A 20,319-nucleotide genomic window follows, 5' to 3' on the forward strand; every position below is an offset into this window, starting at 1 on the left:
TAAAAAGTATGTCTGTAATTTGTAAAGGGTTTCCTCTTTGGAACTATACTATGTCACATTCAAGAAAACTCAGTACAATCTGCTCAGGGTGTATGAAAATTCGAATCAGACCAGCATTACGATTGCAAGCTTTCATTAATTTGCAAAGAAGGTTCTTTTCATCTGAAGAATTATCACCAGTCTCAAGTTTGACGGTGGAACAAGCACATAAATTGTATTTACCAAAGAAATTTAGATGTGAAAATAATGACCCGGTGTGTTTTTTTTTAATGTAAAATTAGCTGTTTAATTAGGCTTTGATCGAGTGGCGGAGTCTATGTGTAAAGGACCAGCCTTTGTTTGCATCATTTTAAATCCGCTTGAAGCAGATGACATAGAGTTTTATAATTAATAACTTGGAAATGGTTGTGCCGTGTGCGAATACATTAAATTATGAATATTTTAATGATGTGCATATATAAAAAGATTTAATACTAATGATGCAATTAATAAAATATTCATATACGGAATTTAAATTAAATACTATGATTTAATTTTCAGGCAGATCATAGTATGAAAGACATCGGTTTATTTTACACAATTCCACAAAACGAATTCAAAGTCCTCAGCCCGGATGGTATCAGCTCAAAAGCTTTTGACAAAAAATCTCTAGAAGAAGTATGTATTTCTCGCTTATGGCTGTAATGCACTGCTGAAAATGTGTAATTTATGCTCAGAATTGCACTCTGCATTTATCACTGGTATCTGTTTTTTTAATAATATTGTTAATGATAGTAAAGAGTTTAAATAACGATTAATTCACAACTTTTGTGACAACAAAGATGTGTGAATCGAATCAATTTGAAAGTTGTATTCAAATGTGTGACGTTGATGTTGAAAATTTTCTGCTGAGAGAAAAGGTAATTTGAGTATTAATGTCTATTTAAATCATGACTTGATTTTGTAATTGTAACCAGGATAATAGAGACCAGTAATATAAAAAAGAAGTCATCACGAAAAACGAAATTGATCGAAGTCAATTTAAAAGCTGGATATTTTTCTTTATCAACAAGAAAGTAACTTTGACAGACTTGGATGTATGCTTTTTATCATATCTATGTTGTGCTCAGATATGAGTTAATAACAAAATTGTTGTCCATTTGGGATATTATATACTACTATCGTTTTTGGTGTGCACAATAGGATGATATTTTTCTACTGTTTTATTACAGCAATTGTTTTTTTTCAGTTTCATGCTTTCAATGAAGCATCGATGATGATACGAAAACCATCTATTGAAATTTTAAATTATTTGAAGCATGCTGATTACTCCCTTCCTGTACAAAGATATCTTATTTGTATCCTTACAGAAGCATATACCATAATTGTTTTTCTAGTCGGCTATCTTGGTTATCTTAATCTGCATTAAACGAAAAGTTTGTTAAATGTGTCATGCATGACAAGAGCTATGTATTGGACATTGTAACTGTATGTATTTATGCGTACACATAGGCTACTCTTATACATTGGATCTTAAACTTTTTAGGTCATGCACCATATTTAGAATTTGTCAAGTCTCGCGCCTCACTTCAAAAATACCTACCTATCAATAAGCTACAAAAACAGATAGTAAGGTGATCGTATGTTTTGTTCAAAAAACACGTAAAAAATATGTGGCAATAAAGTAAATAAAGAGATAAATGAAACTGCCAGAAACCCCTTTTCCCCAACATTTCTTAACTCAAAACTCAGATGGCGATTTCGGAACTGGAAAAAGTTACACCTTACAACATGTTACACATTATTGTTCAAAATATGGTTGGCTTATTGTTCCTATTTTTAACGGTGAGAAGTTTGAAGTTTTTATTAGCTATTTTGTTAATATTTATTGATTCACCAATAAATTTCTGTTGATAAGTAGATATTCTCATTGTCTGATCCATGATATGTCTTTTCTTCACACTTGGATCTGTATAAGTAGTCTCTGAGACTTCATGTCATCTAGCAAGTGTGGGGTAAATTGGGATCAAACTCAAGATCTCTAACTTATGGTGGTGAAGAAATGAATATTGGATCCTGTTTTTTTTATCTGAATCTTGGCCATAAATAAATATACTTGTTATAGTTTCAAAGTAAATTTTTTTTAATGATTTTAAACATTCAGCATGGGATTGGATGTTGCATAGATCAAAACACAAACAAACACAACTAAAAGAACTGTCAGAGTCACAATGGAATAATGATCGTTATGACCAACCTGATCGAGCAGTCGCATGGCTTGAAGTATTTAAACGAATTAATAAACAGCATCTTGCGAATGTATGTATGTTTAGCATAAAGATAACTAATTTTTCCACATTGGTTGCGAGTTCTGTCAAGCAATACAGTCTGAGTTGATTGCTAGCTTGACACTTGGCCATCATAGGGTGGTCAATGTAACTGCTGTTAGTTATGAATTTTTCAAAACCATATCTGTGCATTTAATAAAAAAATGTTTGTTAGCTACTATTATCTATGACTTGCATGGGTAAAGCGACATGTAACTGTGGTTAACCTTAAAGTTAATCTGTATTGGTATTATTGACTTTCAAATCCTCCCCAAACAAAACATGTCCTGGGTATATCCAATTTATATTATTATATGAAAAAGAAATCTACGGAATATTTCTAAGGAGCCTGTTGTAGAATGAATCATTATAATATAGGCTTTTAATTTGGTTGATCCTCTGCTCTGTATAGATAAAAACTTCAAAAGATTATATTTGGACAAAAAGGGAAAAAACGGATGCTGGATCTTCACTGGGAGCTCTTGTAGATCAAGGTATCGCCAGAACTAGACTTGCAACAGATGCTATTGGTTGTATTATGAGAGAAATAAGAGTACAGGGACCTGAAACAATGCCTAGGTAGTGAGGAATTATTATTTTTTTTCTTTTAATTTTTGATAAAACTTCAGCTCTAACTCTAAGGCTAGTTATTCCCTGCCAGTGAGTTTACACTAATATAGTGATTGTTCGATTGCTCAAATAAAGGGTGCTACTGAATAATTTTTCGAACTTAGATGGTTATTAAATAGTATCATATTTTATAGACCATAGGTTCTCAAAGTGCTCCGTACGGAGCCCCAGGGCTCCGCGAGAGAAACCCAGGGGCTCCGCGAGCTATTCGATTACTTTTCAAAATACTGACTTGGCTAATTTTGTAACAGTTCAAAGAAGCAATAACAGCTTTGATAATATCTGAAACAATATATAGCCTCGAAATATGGCAAAGAGGCTAAATTAAAAAATGAAATTATTTATAAGCTGGAGCGCAGCCAGGCTTCTGAGGAGGGGGTGGGAATGGAATCGGAAACTTCCGCGCGACATTCTTCGCGAGTTAAAAAAAAAAACGGATTGCGAGATTTCTGTTGCGTAAAATATTCAATCCATGACCGATGCGAGCATTTAATTAAAGTGTCTTGTTCTAATAATATAATTGTGCTCGTCGTTACTCACGTTTGATTCGAGATTACTATTAGGATTACTAAAATAAAGGATTACTATTCTAAAATAACATAAAATATGTGATAAACTGCCAACTATAAATAAATTGGAGTCGTATTTTTGCGATCTTGGGATTTGTCAAACTTCATTTGTTCTTTTGCACTCGAGATTATTTTTAAGCAAGATAATAATTGATATTTTAATCGCCGTTTAAAAAATCACAAGGTCTCGGCAAAATACGAACGATTGAAATTAATTTATTGCATGCGGCTCCGTCGGTGGTTTCAGAATGAAAAAAAGGTACATCGCGCGCACAATTGACTGTGTTACGATTTCGCAGTTACTACGATGAATCACCAGAGAAAACCTAACATAACACCAAATTTTGTGATTTCCAATGCCTATATAAAAGCGTTTTTGATCTGACGTGAGACTGCTGAAATAAAATTTTCTTTATTAAATTATTTTTAGCGTTTTGTCGCCGATGACTATAATATCATCACGCTAATAACCGAATTGCGTAAGTCATTTTTAGCAGTTTTGAGAAAAACGTAAAAAACCTAATGATATTGTTATGCCATTGAGAGTCAATAATTTGCCATGGTTCAATTTTTTGATCGTAGCCGGATTTAAGTTAATTTGTATGACGCAGTTAAGTGACGTCATAAAGGCGCACTGTGACTTAGGCAGAAATGTGTTTATGACTTGGGCACATACGCAATTTTGCAACTTTACTATATGCACCAGTCCTGAAAACTAAACATTCCAAAAACGAATGTAATTCTCAGTATCTACAATGTCTAATCCCCAAAATAGCTAATCAGTTTTAATTTCAATATTTTTTATGTTTAAAAATATATATTTCATCAATATAACACGTTCCGCACACCCACCGAAAAAAGACTAAGATTAAATATAAAGGATAAAACAGCAATGCACCCAAACTCGGACAGTGAATATCACAAGTGCACGCCTTCCTATACTGTAGTATAAATTCAAATTAATACGCGCTAAGCTAGAATCCGAGATGCAAAAACTCGTAAATACTTCGCCGAGGTTATTTTGCCTTCGTGACGTCAAAATAGTCCTGCGGTAACAATGATAATTCATTATGAGGAAACAATTGCACAAATGTGCATGTCATACTAAATCTTCATTTTTATGGGTTTCGGAATTCTTAATATAAAATCTGAGTTAACAGACAGGTGCGCAGCATCACATAAATACCTATTTTATAAAAAAAAACTCAAAATCGTCAAAAATGACTTACGCAATTCGGTTATTAGCGTGACGATATGGTAACATGTTTTTCACATTGAACTCATAATTCCCCACGAGAACAAAAAAGCAATTATCGTCGTCATTGTGAAACAATACATGTACGTGCCGACGGAAATTTTTGATTTAGGGAGAATAAACACCGACGTAAAGATGTTAAAAAATTGCCATGCTGAGGAGAACCATCGGCGAATGTAACAAAATACATTCGCGCACGTTGTCAGCGACTTTGTAAGTCTTCTGAAAATGTCAAAAGAGTAAAGATTCGGTCCATAATTTATTAATATGTTTATCAAGTGTCAAATTTACAGTTTTAGTATACATAATTTATCTTTGAAATTTAGATTTATTTATGACTTGTATTAACCCTATTAAAAAAGGTTTAGCATTCAAATTAAGTAAAGTACTTTTAATTTTACTCAGGAATATTAATAGAAAAGTAACAATTTTAACATTTCATTTGGGGCTCCGTGAATAATAGTTAATCTTTTCAAGGGCTCCGCAACACCAAAAGTTTGAGAACCCCTGTTATAGACCATGAGGTGCATCGTGATTGTTTTTTTGACCACACATGGGGCACCGGGCTATTGGACGCAACCGGTATTGGTTTTGAGTGTAGACAATAAAGCACTACCCGATCCATAAAATATGGCAGACTCGGCATAGTTTGTTACATCTATTCAAATTTGTTAGAAAATTATCATCCTACGTTTTTTTGTGTTGCAGGACTCTGGTTGCCATAGACTGCGTGAATGCACTATTCGCCAGCACAAATCTAAAAGTATCTATAGAAGGATATGTAAGATTAATAAATATATAAGATTTGGATAGCTATGATAAGAGTTTGGAAACTTGATGAAATTCTGTTTTTATAATTAATAGTGATACACTTTTGGAAGGACAAATACTTGTGCAAAATGTTAAATTTGAGAAGATGTACAATGTAACTTCCTGTCACTTATATGCATATACATTTTACAGGTCAATGCTGATGAACTTGCATTTGTTATTAATTTGAAGAAGCTTATGAGTAATACATGGGTAAGATCGAGTACTTTCTATATTGGACCCATTCTTTGAAAATATACTACTTGTTCAATGCGGATGGTTAAATATACAGTTTTTAGTCTCGTATTCTGAGAGGTATATGTCTAGTTATGTAGTGTTTCCTACCTGAGGCATGAATCACTGATATGTGGGAGCTATTGAGTTTTTGGACGAAATGAGATCTTCTCAGTTTGGCATATATCATATTTTATTGCATCTTGAGTAAGGTGGCATATGTTGGGTTTGAACCTATATGTTATTTTCGGTGAGAATTGCTATGCTGGAAACATTGTTGATATTTCAATACCTCTCAGTTAGACCTATGAATTCGAAATATTAAAATACAGTTTAAATTTACAGCAAGGCAATATTTAAACTGAATAGATTTTTTGTCCAAATTTTTTTTTGCAATTTGTACCAAGATCCCAGCGCATTTCTTTTGCAGCAGGGACTACTCAGTACTCATGCTACGAACAAATACAATTTTGGGTATTTCATCTAATGATAAGAATGTGACCATTTTTTATGATCTATTATTTATACTTTCTATTCAGACAAATGGGGCTGTAGTTTGTGCAATGAGTTGCATATATACCACGCCATTAAGACGTGGAATAAATATCAGAGATGCTACGCACACATATAAAGTACTCGGACATGAGGGATTTGATGCACTTGACCCTCATATCCCCGTAGAAGTTGAGAACTACACTCATGAAGAGATTCTTTCCCAACTTGCATATTATGAAGACAGAAAATGGCTAACAGAAAAAGGTATGAGCTTTAGACAGAAATTTAGATTTGTTTTAGATTTTCACTGTGCAAGATTACTGCTTCTTAAGAGTAAATTCTGAGTAAAAGAATTCTCTATGTTCCACCATGTTATTAATGTGGTTCTGTTGGTTAAATTATGATTACTAGTTGAAAATATATTTTGAATTGTTTACCCCCTGTGTATTGTTAAAACTTTTTGTGTCACAATATGGTGTTATGGATAACACTAGTTTAGTGTTTAAAATCTACCAAATTTTACATTGTCAAATATCAATATTGTTTGTTTCATTTATCTATATCCACACTTATCTGCTATCTAAATATAGTCCATGCTTTCATCTCCCTCTGATAAAAAAAAAATATAATCCACTCTTTAATATGTATAGTGTAAATTTCTTTTTATACATGATATGACTTCATTTTTCAGCAATGACAGATGAGGGAAGACAAGAGATTATACAATTATCAGGCACTAACCCTGTTGAGCTTGCCAAAGTTTGTAACACCCTAAACTAAATTTTGAAAGAAACTGAATCTGATCAGAAGCGAAATGAAATCACTGTGGCATATGCCATTCAAAGTTATCGAAATGGACAAGATCTCAGACCATGGCCTTCAGGTCAGATGTGAAAATAAGCCCATAGGTGGTATAAATTGTAACCACCCTTCCATTGACCGCTGTTGTAATACCTATGTTAAATCTTTTGCTACACCATATCAGTCTGATTCTTATTAGTTCAAAGAGTATTACTCTCCATAGATCAAATTTAAACATTAGATTTTCCGTATTGGCAGTGGTGCTTTCTTGCTTAGCTGTTAATAATGCAAAAAATTGGAAATGTAGATAAAACTCGATCACCGTACGTCGACATTAGAAAATAATCAAACATCTGGTAAATTTTTTTTTCATTTAGCATAATAGTGAATCATAATTAAAAACGATATATATTTTCAATAGTCATACCACAGTTCACAAGATTCTTTTCTAAATCAATTTCAAATTCAATAGGCCCGCACACAAAAGAATAGAGCTTTGCGTCGTCAAAGTTTATGTGAAACTGTTCTCCAATCGATTTCAAACTGTTAAAACTGATACGTTCATAGAATATATTTTCATTATACTTCTTCTTCGATTCTACTTGTTTTTTATCTTCTTGACTTAAAAAATAAATGACATGAAAATTCCAGTATTCTGCCCATTTGTCTAGTTGTTCTTTCAGCAGGATGTCTTCATAAACTTGACAAGCGTAAAGGAGTATTATCACAGTGTCTTCATCATCATTGCATAGAATAGTTTGTATAACTTTAGCCATTGGTGTTATTCCAGTTCCTGCAGCAATTAGAAGAATTTTCCCCCATTTATTGCAACTGTACTGTATTTGTGACCCAACTGGCCCCCTAGAGAAAAACAATGTAAATATATTGCAATGTTACTTAAATCTGGTATAAGCAGCCTCACTGTATCAAAATGAAGGTATAGCCATCCATTTATAAGTATGGGGTGTACTAGGGTATTGAACTGCAGGTCCTTTCTCCTTGTTTATTTCATATTCCGGATCCGTATGTGGCTGTAGCCACAAGGATGCGTGACTGAGATGGTATTATAAAGATAAATAAAAACACCATACGGACGGTAATCTCTTTCCACGAAATATCAAGTATATTTATGAGCTTTCGTTAGATCATAGTCTTCTTCAGATAAAACAAGATATGGCTTGATAACAGCAAAGCTCATAAATATACATGATATATCGTGGAAAGAGATTACTGTATGCTATTTTCATTAAGTCAGAAAGTAAGTTTGAAAAGTATTTCTAAAAAGATTTAAAGTGGTATTTTGAATTAATCACTGCAGAGAGAGTCTGCTGTGGGCTCAATCATAAATAACTTGTGAAGGGGAGGTGGCTTCAATTGGGTATCTAGAAGCATCCTGCAGTGGGCTTAGCATATAAAGTTTCAGTGTTCACTCATCTAAACCAGGGGCCCGCGGAACGAGGTTTTTATTTAGTTAATACCAGAGTTCAATTTTCTATCTATGCCTATGACGATACAATGCCCCAACAGCTAACAACGCAATGTCATAAGATTAATAACCAACATTTTCGTGCCTGTAACTACTAGGAAGCTTATAATGAATAAAGGTGCGGCCCGCTGTTTCACCCATTCATTTTTATCTGGCCCTCTTGTAATAAAGGCCGCACACCCCTGATCCAAACTAAAGCATTTGTTGTTTCAGTGTCACCCATCCTATATCGACAGTGGGGCTTGCCATTGGCTACCGTGCCATCGTAGCTTTTCAACAAAGCTCATAAATGCTGATGTTCTAGCATGATTATTGGACGTACAAGTCGATTATTGGACGTACAAGTCTCACCTGCATCGTACTAAATCACCCACTTTCCAGTCGCTCACCACAGAAGACATTTTTCCATTTTCATACAGTTTAATCACTAGAGTTAAATTCTTATCAAATTCAGTCATTTGAACAGGTGTGAATGGCCTCGTAATGTACTCTTCACCAAAGTTAGCTTTTATGATAACATGCTGCCCTATATCCATCTTGAATTGAATTTGCTTCCCTGATTGTTCAGACAAATGGTACACAAATGTGTTTGTGTTAACTCTGTCCATTTTCTGAATTCTCAGGTCCGTGTACTTGCCTGGACACAGTGTGGCTTCTTCTGTTCCACCTGAAAGTGATGATTGTGTTGAAAAGTATTCAAATAAATGTTAAGTTTGAAAAAACATAATGGACAACGAATAATTATTTTGAGTTATTCACCAAGCATTATTCACAAACATCACCTACACCATTATCTTCATTTCCTTTGATTCTACGCTCCCAAATTTTATATTCCTCTTCATAAACATCAAAAACACATCTTCTGCATCCAGACCCACAACAATCACTTTCATCTGGTTTAGTTGGAGGAAGAAAATCCATATATGAGACAATTTATATGATATAAATACATAGAGCCTAATTGAAGAAAATCACAACATTACAAAAATATCAAACAATTTGGTCATTGAAACTATGATGTATTTTGCATTCACAAAATAAGTACGGGTATCTATAAATTTTACTGCTGAATCATTCCTGCCAATTCAGGATTGTTGCTTCTTTATGGTTGGGTTGAAAGGTTAAATTCATGGCTATTTCCTAAAATTTATCAAATAAAATCTATAATCCGCCCATTGCTGTAGCTTAAGAATATTAAATCACTCAATGTGTTAAAAGGGGAACAACATTTGACCAGCAATCATTCTGGTTCAAACATTAGCGCTGAAACTTCTTGGCAAATTGTTGATTTTGAAGTTGAGCAATACCATTGCACATACCGGTACTTCAATTTCTTACTAAAATTTTGATCATTGTCTAAATTACGGTGGTTAAAAATGCACAGCATGATTGCTCAAAATTTATATATAGTTTATTTGCTGATAACTAGCCATTATGGTTGTTTGTATTTTCTTCTGCCATTCAATTTTCTTTGTCTCATTTTCCACATGTGAGGTATCATGACAGTTACAATTGTATACAACAAGAGTGCAACATACAGACGTATCAACCAGATGAACTTGAAGGTGAAGTTAAAAGCATTTGGCATATTAAGTTCATACATACCACGTTCGGCAAAAACTTGTGAAACACGTATGTATAATACAGTCTCCATTGAGACGCCTAACGGATATAGTGGTATCCACAAAGAATAACGAAGCCATGTTACGATACGAGAAGGAATGTTTGCAGTTTCACAAACATAGAATGGATAACGAACCATCTCAATGCTGCTCCAAGCCAAAAGAAGTACTGTGACATACCACTCATGTTTAATGAAATCTGCAGCCAGCCAAAGACAAAACAGAGCAAAATTTCTCCCAAATACTTGCATTAGTGGGGTGATCCAAGAGCCTTTCATTATTCCAGTAAAAGGATGGACCGCTTCCATAAAAGAAAGAACTACAGCAAAATGCACTGCATTTCCACACCTGTCATAAGCAATGGGAAAAAGCTTCGTTCCACCTCTAAAAATATTGACAGTGAGAAAGAAAAATATATAACAGTGAGCTAGAAACTGTATGACGTTATAAAGAACGAGATATCCTCTCCTTAGCATATCTACTGTTTCCTCGTATTTCTTCTTTTCATTCTTCAATTCTCTCAGGAAAGACGATTCCTGTTCCTTTCTTTTTTCATCTTCCTCATCAGACTCGGACCTCCACTTGTCAAAATCCAGTTTCAAGAAATGGGGACTCTTTTTTTGCGAAGTTAATTGAGGCCACCATTCACCCATTCCTTCTTTTGTTAAGAAAACTTCAACAGATGATCCAGTGACTTTATGAATACAACTTTCTTCATCAATTGGTTTATAGAATTCTAATGAAAACTTGTACTGATTTTCACCGTTTGCTCCAACGCCTTTGGCCTCGAATGTCATGGATTTAGTCTTCAGTACAATATTAGGATGATGACATTGTTGCAACTCTATCTTTAAGCTCAGCATATCCTTGCGTTGTGCCCATCTTACAGTGGGTAACAAGGTTGCATATTCTCCATCACCCATTATGCAAAATGCCTATTTATTAAAATGCATAAAGCTATGGAAAAAGGAGGAAAAATTTACTGGTATGATAAAGTCAAAACTACTATTATGACATTCGGTCACCTAAAATAACAATAATTTTTAACAAATTATAGTATATCAGTGAATAATACCTTCACAAATTCATCTTGCCTCGCCAATTCTGTTATTTGATAATTAAATCGAAAATTGATTTTTATCTATCAAGTAAGCCAAAACCAAAAAAATTCACATTTTGATAATTGGCTAACAAAATTTCTGATGAAATATATATATATCTAGAGTGTTAAGCAAACTTAACCAACAATGAGCTCAATTCCACTATACAAAGCGTTCATAATGAAATACTTGATACAACATCCAGAATAATATAGGCCCATAGTTTAAAGTGATATCATTGTAAGAATACAATCGCAATTCTTGTCAATTATTAATAACTGAACAAAGCTAAATGATATTACACAGGAGATATATGCTCGGACCACTTTGGCTAAGACTCGCTCTTAACTTTAATAACTCCAAGTGGCAGAAACAAGGGTGAGCAAGTCTCTCAACAGTATCAGTAGTTTATTTTTACACATGCCGAAAATACACATTGTACATACAGAACAAAGCATTAGTGAACAATGCTTAAGTGATATCTCTTTGATTAATCCAAGTCGTCTCGTTTTTGTATTTACAATGATTATAAAAATCTATATATCATCATGGCAATGTTTACATAGCGAATAACAATTCTGAGTTTATATTTTGTATTGCTAAATGATGCACATATACCCCTCGCTAAAAACTTATGATTGGAATGCCATAAAAATAGAAAAAAATACATATTGGTCTTTGTAAATTCGTGATTATCTCAAGAGTGATCAGTAATTAGATTATTATATGTTGATAATGTAGTCATAGTCATAGCAACATGAATGGTTCAAAGTTTAATTTGGAGCCAAAATAGGCATTGGAACATCTTGTTGGTAAAGAAGTTTTTAGCTTGACTTAGGATTTTCATAAAAAATTAATCATAGAAAACAGCAAAACTATTTTTGAGCAGAAATTACACAAAAAATGAACATATTTGCTTTTAAATTATCTATTAGAAAAAAGTTCCGCTTCGTCACAAATTGTTTTAATCTTGATTCACATCCTACTGTCCGGGCCAACTTTTGATTCTTGCATCGCATTTAATCCTTTCAAACATTTCACTTTTTTCCGAATAATTGACATATGTCTGAATGTAACATCATTCTCGTGAAAATGGGATTAAATCACCGCCTCCGCTTACTTGATCCGGGACCGGAAGCTCCGACAGCAGGACTTACCGATGTAACATTTCTAGTTCGTTTTCTATTGCTTTTTGCACTTGGAGGTGTGCTTTTGCTTTGCAGCTGTAAATCTTTATTTGAGGATGACTTTGCTGTTGATGGCGTTTTTACTGCAGCCTCATGCTGCTCTTTTTTTGTTTTATCTTTGCCAAAATTTAAAATGTCTTCAGGTAGTTGAAAATGCTTTACATTGTTATTAAAAGGCAAAGCGTCTGATTCATCCAATACTGCAAGATTATACATTGTTGATAAATGTTCCCATATTTGAGCACTCGTTACAGGTTGTCCCAAAGATTGAGCAAATTTACTGTGAATTCCCATCATATGAAAATGTTTATTAATTCCGACAGGTTTATGTCCTCGCATGGCATAAAATAGACAAACTTCAGTATCCGCATTCCAAAGTATGGGTGATACTGATGGTCGCTCAATTATTTCACCCATTTTTCTACAGAACTGTATAATACTGTAATATAAGTCTGATTAAAAATAAATAAAAAACTTAAATATGTAGGCCTATTTACTTTGCGACCTTTCAAAAGACTACTGGATTTGGAACCTTCAGATAAAGACGAATAAATTTTCCCAACCATCAGAACATACAGATCTCAATCTCAAATCCCTGTACAGCTGTACCGAACGGTATGCTTTCTGGATTAATACCGGTACCTGTAACCGTGTGAAAAAAAATCTGAGATATACCGGTAGTCTAGTACCGGCGGTACCGGTACCGGTAGTACATTAGCGGTACGGTACCGTATGTGTGCATGTTTATTTGCCTCAAAAATGTAACAATATCTAATACAGACATACCGTAATAATTAAACGGTACCGCCGGTATAACAGAGACAGGATACCGTACAGTAGTCAAGTAGTATGGCTGTATGGTACGGTACCGTAAATTGATGCAAAAACAGAAAAAAAGATACTAGATTAAATGATACCGTACTCCCAATACAATGTCTAATCATTAGTCAAATGATATTCGACTGATCCCCTGAGGCGCAGTTCTTACCACTTCATGGCAGCTCCTGCCACGAACTAACCGCGGCAGCTATTGCCATGGTTTTATAGCGCTATTCAGTAATCAGTATTTACGGTATATTCACAAATTAATGTACCAGATTTTAACGGTACCCAATATTTGTCACCATAAGCGACATCCCTGTCTCTACGGCCCACCTGCCGTGTTTACGGCAGCAAAATTTTACAAACCATTGGTTTTCAATTTGCTGCCGCGGTAACGGCATCTCGTCCTTGGTTTGTGGCAGCTAAAAAGTCAGTCGCCATCATTGAGGTGTTCATTGGGACCAATTTGGACGCCATAGGTTTGGCTGTGGTATGGAAATACCGCCATGGTTTTGCGGCAGCTGCAGACGCCACAGAATACTTAAAACTGCACTTGGATACCCTGATGTGTGGTTGTAGAATTTATCAAATCTGTAAAATCCTGAATCAGCGCCTAACTCGACCATCCGTATAATTTGGAGGTGTTTATCACGACACTGTGACGTCTAGTGACGTAATATTTTGGAGACGTAGTCAGGTGGGGGCAATGACATTAAACAAGATGATAGGCAACTCTGACGTCACTCCATAAGACTACAGGCGGAAGATTGTATTTCATGATACGCTCCAATGCACATATTTCTCGTCGCCTTTCGCGTCCGTTTTCCGCTCGCTTTTGCTACTCGGTGTCTTTTTTACGTGTAGTACCTGCCTTTTTGCGCCTGTAACAAAACAAAATAATCTCTATATCTAAGAACTTTTGCTCACTTGGAAAGTTGGAATCAAATCAGAAAGTTTTTTTTTATCAGAGAATATTACAGACGCGATAGCGGAAAGATTTGTGTGGAACATTTTGCAGATAATGACAAAGTTCAAAGTTAGTAATTTTAATGTTTGCGCTTAATCATTGAAATTTCATTTAAAGAGGGGTGTCATACAAAACTGTGCTGTGATACAATTCCATACAATTCCAAGTTTGCACCTATCGAACTTGCTTTTGTAGGTGAATTGATTAGACATATTACATATTCAGTTAATCGTAGGTAACATTGCTGGTACATAATGCATCGTAGATAGGTTTGTTTAAATTCAGGAATTTAGCTCATAGCCCACTAATTAATATTATCTTCTATGCGGGAGGTTGCAGGGCTGAATTCAACTTGCAGCCTTACCGACCACCTGACGATGCTCATTTAGTTTGGCTCGAGCAAGTCTTCTTGAAATGCTTGTGTGGATGGAAACTACCTATATTTTTTGCCTTCCTCCGATTTTAGACAAATTTATTCTGAGGGATTTCGCATATAATTCTCATTGATTGTTGGCTGTTTATAATTCCTATTGATTGTGAATTCTGATTATAACAAAGAGTTAAAAAATTTTTATCTAATTTACTGGCACCTTTTTCTTGTCAATACTCCAAGCTGAGGTAATAAACAAGACAATACATTTATGTCATCTGGAAGCAAAATATGCACACTAATTAATAGTTTGGCACATTGAGATAATACATCATGACATAAAATACAAGTTAAAGATATGTATGACCATCACATGGTAATTAAAATTAAAAAAAATTAATAGGGGCTGTGGAGTATGAAAAGTTCAAGACAAAGAAAAGAACAAATGTTCATAGCTCATGAACTCTCAATTTTGCCTCCATTGCTTTGTGAAGGCCAATATATTTCGAGTGGCTGAATTGGTTTACCTTTATGATAGCAACGATTTTGTATTCAATATAGCGAGATTATTTCAAAATAATTGAAGTGATATTATTTCCCAAAGCAATTCTTGAATCGTCTGGAATAGATCAGTGGTCTCAAACTTATGGGTTTTCGAGAGCCGCATTGCATTTCGGAAATTGTAAAAAGAGCCGCAAACAGTTTTTGATAATGTATACTTAAAAGATATTTTTAAGATAGTTTTAGTTTGTGACATATATTGTGATGCAACTAAACAGTTGGATTAAGTTTTAAAATTTTCTTCAATTTCAAATGCAATTACATATTAATATTTGCATTCCACTATTATTGCAACATTTGCAAGTTACTGTATTTATTATAAAAAATTATAAAATTCTATGTACAACCATCAAAATCATTTTTGAACAAGCTTTGAATAAGGAAAGAATAATACATACACTAAAAATAACTTAATCTAAATATATGAACCTAAAATTAACAAAAATACTACAGTATAAACTCAATGTTTTAATAATTACATTTGTCCTGACGTTTGGCATCTTTTTTGTGTCACCAGCATACTAAGGCCAGGCTGTAATGATTTTATAGTACCGACTCTAACTAACGAGGCCACATGATCATGGGTTAATCTGGATCTTTGCGAATGTTTAATTAACTCCAGTAATACAAAAAAGTTACTTTTATCATTTCATGTATAGATCAGTAAAAAAAACAAATGACAGATTTTTTTGAGAAGACATTTCGCACCACATTGCGTGGTATAGGATCGCTTGAATTATTATTGATATTGATTTTTAGTAACTAAGTCGTTGTATAATTATATTAATATACAAACACATGGAAATTTTCTGTCCGAAGTTGGTCTTCGAATTTGTCATATTGACTGCTGAGCTTATTGTGTTTTTTCATTGTATTGATGGAAATATGACAAATTAAACAATGTGCTTCAGAATTTTGTGAAAAGCAGAAATGTTACAACTCCCATTTTCTTCGAAAATGCCACCTCCTTCATGTACTTTGCGTTTAATTTAATCACTCAAGTGTTTTATTCAAGTATTCTTTTGCAAGCTTGATGTGTATTCTTAATTGGGTCAAAATGTGGACAAAAAAAATTATTATTCCAAAACTTCTTTCAGTAAATTGTATTCTGTGTGAATAATCAATTTCACTTTAAAAGGTTTGAAAAATCTATTACATTTAGACAAAAAAAAACTTCCAAAATACTATTACAATTATTGTTAAGCGTTCGAGGGCCGCACTGGAAGTTCTCTGGGGCCGCGAGTTTGAGATCCCTGGTCTAGATTGAAGTTGTGCAAAAAATATATGATAGTATTTTATCATGAATGATGATTATACCCCTTCCGGAATTTCTTCTATAGTACTACCAAAAGTTGATGAACCAAATATAACACAGGTGCAGTGAGTTACCCGTAATCCTCATTTTCCAAAGCTGTTTTAAGTATGTCTGGCGTGTTTTGTGCCTTTTTACAAATAAGACCGAGTATGCAATTTTACGCTTTTGAATTTTTAGTTATTTTCCTCAAGCCCTGCAGGATGTGGGGGCCATACACAACTCTACCGGAGGGTCAAATGTCTTTGCATGTCTCCATAGGTTGTTTTTCTATTGCAGAGTACTCTAATTATATTTCTTGGAATCACACTGTCACTGATATGTCGCCAGACTTCTGATATCTCCCCTTCTGCTACAGTTGTCCTGTGAATAAAAAGGTGCTGCAGGAGTCTCACAATGCTTAGACAGGTTTGTCCACAACTTTCACATCTGAAGAAACAGAGGAGATTTATTAATTTTCGTTAAGAATAAATAAAGCAGTCTATATGATTTAGAATGGAAAAGCTAATAAATCCAATATCTCATGTTTTATGTAAAAAATATTTTACTGAATTTGGTATATAATTCCGGCAAATGGGCAACTACGTACCGTACTGAATTAATAACTTCGTAGTATTTGACAAAGGCTGGCTTTCCCACATGTACTTAACAGTGCGATGACCGGGTGTGATATACAATAATAGTATTTACCTTACCTTTTTCCGATTTTTTTTACCTTAACTTTCCAAAATATCATTAAAATCGACAACAACTGTCAAAGCAGGCACGAACACCATTCGTGCTACGCCTTGAAAGCAGCACACATCCGCTCGTTTTCGTCTCGTCAAGTATGTGCATTGGAGCGTGCTATCGAATACGATCTTCGGACAAAAATGCCGGAGTTGCGCATCATGTTGTTTAATGTCATTGGTGGGGGTTAGGAATGACTTAGGCGAAAATTGTTGAGCCAGGCCAACTAGAAGTGCACGTGGTACCGATACTAAACTATACCAGACCATGTGTGTGTGAAATATTTTAATTATTTTAGGTGAGTGAACACGTACCTATTATGTGTACTTTATCAACAACTAGTGCTCAAGTCCAAACAAAAACACGCATGAAGCGTGACATGGCAAATTTTTCTACCGACACATTCAGATTGGAAGTTGAGATGATGTGTAGAAATTATGCCAGTGTTATATTATCCAAAGAAAATTTTAATAGTTCATTTGACCTCTTTCTTAGCCATTTTAAGTGGTTGATAAATAAGCACGCACCATTACGCCCTCTGTCACGCAGAGAAAATAAATTGTATTCCAAGCCCTGGATAACCAGGGGAATTCGCAAGTCCATCAAACACAAAAACGCCATGTTCAGAATAATGTTTCTTAACAGAAACGCATCGCAGCGTCATTACTTCAAAAAATACAAGAATATTTTACACACTTGCTAAGGAAATCGAAACGGCTGTACTACCATAATATTCTAGTCAACAACAGAGGAGACGTCAAACGCACATGGCAAACCATCAATGAGATTATAAAAATTGTGACAAGAGAGGTACCCACCGTCTCAGAATTAAAATTGGAAAATGGTACTACTGTGACAGACCCCGTCTATGTGGCCACTGAATTCAACAAATTCTTCTCTTCTATAGGGAAAAAACTCGCAGATGAAATCCCACATAGTACCAAATCAAATGCTGAATTCCTGGGTGTCCCTTTATAGAACTCTTTTTTTTCTTGAGTCAACATCACCTTTAGAAGTTCTCTGTGTAATCAGGGACCTGGAAAAGGGTAAAGCGATTGGACCGGATGGTATTTCCTCTTATTTTTTGAAATTAGTTGCTGATATCATATCACCAGCTTTGAGTAATTTCTTCAATTCGTCATTCAATTTAGGTATATTTCCTTCTTCATTAAAACTTGCTAGAGTTATACCAATTTTTAAATGCGGGAAAAAAAACAACCAACAATCTTTTCTGCGCTCCATTCCATCATTCCCAACCAGTTTCATAAAAGGATCGGAACCTCGCAATATACCCGTAACGGATCGTCGTAACAGTTAACAGTTGTTATCAGGATACTTATTGATAATAATCCAAATTTAGCTCTCCTATTGTTCTGGCACTGTCCCAATCTTAGTTATTTCTCTCCAACCCAAACTTTGATATATACCATTATTTGTGTGCATGCAATTGCGTTTCTTGTCATAGTTGTAAAATGCTTGCCTGAAGAAGTCTGACCTCGGTCAGACGAAACGTCACAGAAATATATATATTTGTGTACGTGTGCAGCATGACTCTTGAATTAAATAGAATAGTCATTTTCACTCTTGCTATAGCATCCTTGAGCTATCCGCATACGGATCCACCTGCGCAAAGGCATAGTTAGAGCAAGGAAAGGTAGTTAGTTTCACGTAACCTCAACTGTTAGTAACATCTACATCGTTGCTAAAAACTCGACAAAGATGCAGTTGTGCAGAGATGTTCCGGATGTGGTACATGTGATATTTACTGAATTTTTTTGTCATAACCGTTTTATCTCGTTCATTTTTCTCGTGTCTTATGTCCGCCCTATTTTCTGGCGTTTTTCTTCCTTACAGCCGCTTTTCTAAATACTAATGCAGCTAAGCCTAGGTTTAGGTCTAGAATTGTTGATTCAAATGTCTGTGAAGTTGAACTGTCGAGATGAAACGAAAACGAAAGATACAGTGACTACCAGCTAAAGAGAAAATAAAAAATAATACAGTTAATTTACTTACAGTCATATCCATCATTTTGGCTTTTCCGCAAATATATATATTAATTTTAACGGAAATTATTAAATGATCTGACTTCATTACCAGTCTTCTCGTTATTTTGCAATTTTATGATTTCACAGTTATGCTTACTCATGCAGTTAGACCAATATCAGGCCTAATTATTGATTTGAGGTGGAATTGGACCACAAAGTTTGGAATTGTTGGCAACTGGGTCTGTTAGAGAAAATGCGGTTAGATGAAGATTTATTCAGTTAAGCGAAAAATGCAATCTGGACACACCGGAAATTTGAAGCAATTGGTCCAGTAGTTGATGAAAAAAGAGCGGAGCGATTTTTCTATAACAAGATATTACCATGGAAATGGACATGAACAAGAAAACTAACGACATAATAACATGACGATCCATATGTACATTTCGTGTTCAATCATATTGAAACAAATAACCAATGGTCACCCATCTCCATCAGTCGTTACATGAACTGAGTTGATGGAAACTCACTTTCAGAAACCATGTCATGTAATGCTAAAAATTCGCCTCCAATCCAATTTTTGAAAAATGCAATTTTATTTGCTGTAATGCCTACTTCTTACAAATGGCAAATTACTCATCGCGTTACAGTTTATTTTTCTATCTTACGTTAAGATTTCATCAACGAAAGTAATCGCAATGGTTGATGGAAATCTTACAAGAGTATTGGTTTACCAAGAAACAACCAATCTAATCTAATAATTCATACTTAACGGCTATTAATTTTATTTATTTTTAAAATTTCTGTGGGCTTATACGGGATTCGTATTTTTTGCGATGACGTCATCAACGATAAAAGTTACAAACCTTGTGGCGGTAGTCTGCTGTGACATGTTGCATACACGGGCTACTCGTTTTGGCCTTCTTGTCGCTATATATAATATATGAAGCATCGCTCACTCATAAGTAATATGCTGCACTGTTACTTGTTGGTTCATACTGCTGTCTCCCCCATAAAACTGTTTGCCGTTTTTCACCATGATATTATAACGAGCTTTTTGTTTATATTTCAGAAACTTGAA

The 20,319-nt window shown here is 34.5% G+C and overlaps 4 protein-coding genes across 5 annotated transcripts; 1 reads left to right on the forward strand and 3 right to left on the reverse strand.

Annotated features, from left to right (window-relative positions):
• Nucleotides 1–8: 8 nt before the first annotated feature.
• Nucleotides 9–7,753, forward strand: LOC120330385 (small ribosomal subunit protein mS29-like). Its single transcript, XM_078118280.1, has 10 exons — nucleotides 9–254; nucleotides 541–657; nucleotides 1,229–1,337; nucleotides 1,732–1,824; nucleotides 2,144–2,298; nucleotides 2,719–2,885; nucleotides 5,469–5,541; nucleotides 5,724–5,783; nucleotides 6,344–6,563; nucleotides 6,991–7,753. The coding sequence occupies exons 1-10, from the start codon at nucleotides 9–11 to the stop codon at nucleotides 7,077–7,079; spliced, it is 1,329 nt and encodes a 442-aa protein (XP_077974406.1). The 3' UTR covers nucleotides 7,080–7,753.
• On the reverse strand, nucleotides 7,479–9,507 carry LOC120329208 (NADH-cytochrome b5 reductase-like). 2 transcript variants are annotated; one of them, XM_039395748.2, is made up of 3 exons: nucleotides 9,369–9,507; nucleotides 8,938–9,253; nucleotides 7,479–7,961 (listed from the first exon to the last, which is right to left on the reverse strand). In XM_039395748.2, the coding sequence occupies exons 1-3, from the start codon at nucleotides 9,505–9,507 to the stop codon at nucleotides 7,496–7,498; spliced, it is 921 nt and encodes a 306-aa protein (XP_039251682.2). In that variant the 3' UTR covers nucleotides 7,479–7,495. The 2 variants fall into 2 exon arrangements, with proteins under 2 accessions (XP_039251682.2, XP_039251684.2); XM_039395750.2 differs by having other exon boundaries at nucleotides 9,346–9,441.
• A 36-nt stretch (nucleotides 9,508–9,543) lies between these two features.
• On the reverse strand, nucleotides 9,544–11,131 carry LOC120329207 (very-long-chain (3R)-3-hydroxyacyl-CoA dehydratase-like). Its single transcript, XM_039395747.2, has one exon. The coding sequence runs from the start codon at nucleotides 11,129–11,131 to the stop codon at nucleotides 10,019–10,021; it is 1,113 nt and encodes a 370-aa protein (XP_039251681.1). The 3' UTR covers nucleotides 9,544–10,018.
• A 34-nt stretch (nucleotides 11,132–11,165) lies between these two features.
• LOC120329210 (MRG/MORF4L-binding protein-like) lies at nucleotides 11,166–12,982 on the reverse strand. Its single transcript, XM_039395751.2, has one exon. The coding sequence runs from the start codon at nucleotides 12,910–12,912 to the stop codon at nucleotides 12,412–12,414; it is 501 nt and encodes a 166-aa protein (XP_039251685.1). The 5' UTR covers nucleotides 12,913–12,982; the 3' UTR covers nucleotides 11,166–12,411.
• Nucleotides 12,983–20,319: the final 7,337 nt, after the last annotated feature.

This window comes from Styela clava, chromosome 12, assembly GCF_964204865.1.
Source record: "Styela clava chromosome 12, kaStyClav1.hap1.2, whole genome shotgun sequence".
Taxonomy (NCBI): Eukaryota; Metazoa; Chordata; class Ascidiacea; order Stolidobranchia; family Styelidae; genus Styela; species Styela clava.

Excerpts from the sequence above, each read along its gene's own strand:
- LOC120330385 (XM_078118280.1), top strand. The coding sequence starts at position 9 with ATGTCTGTAATTTGTAAAGGGTTTCCTCTTTGGAACTATACTATGTCA. Across the intron at positions 255-540 it reads GATGTGAAAATAATGACCCG|GCAGATCATAGTATGAAAGA; the intron begins GTGTGTTTTTTT and ends TTTAATTTTCAG. Across the intron at positions 1,825-2,143 it reads TATTGTTCCTATTTTTAACG|CATGGGATTGGATGTTGCAT; the intron begins GTGAGAAGTTTG and ends TTAAACATTCAG.
- LOC120329207 (XM_039395747.2), bottom strand. The coding sequence starts at position 11,131 with ATGGGTGATGGAGAATATGCAACCTTGTTACCCACTGTAAGATGGGCA.
- LOC120329208 (XM_039395748.2), bottom strand. The coding sequence starts at position 9,507 with ATGGATTTTCTTCCTCCAACTAAACCAGATGAAAGTGATTGTTGTGGG. Across the intron at positions 9,254-9,368 it reads AAATGAAGATAATGGTGTAG|GTGGAACAGAAGAAGCCACA; the intron begins GTGATGTTTGTG and ends CATCACTTTCAG. Across the intron at positions 7,962-8,937 it reads GGTGATTTAGTACGATGCAG|GGGGCCAGTTGGGTCACAAA; the intron begins GTGAGACTTGTA and ends GTTTTTCTCTAG.
- LOC120329210 (XM_039395751.2), bottom strand. The coding sequence starts at position 12,912 with ATGGGTGAAATAATTGAGCGACCATCAGTATCACCCATACTTTGGAAT.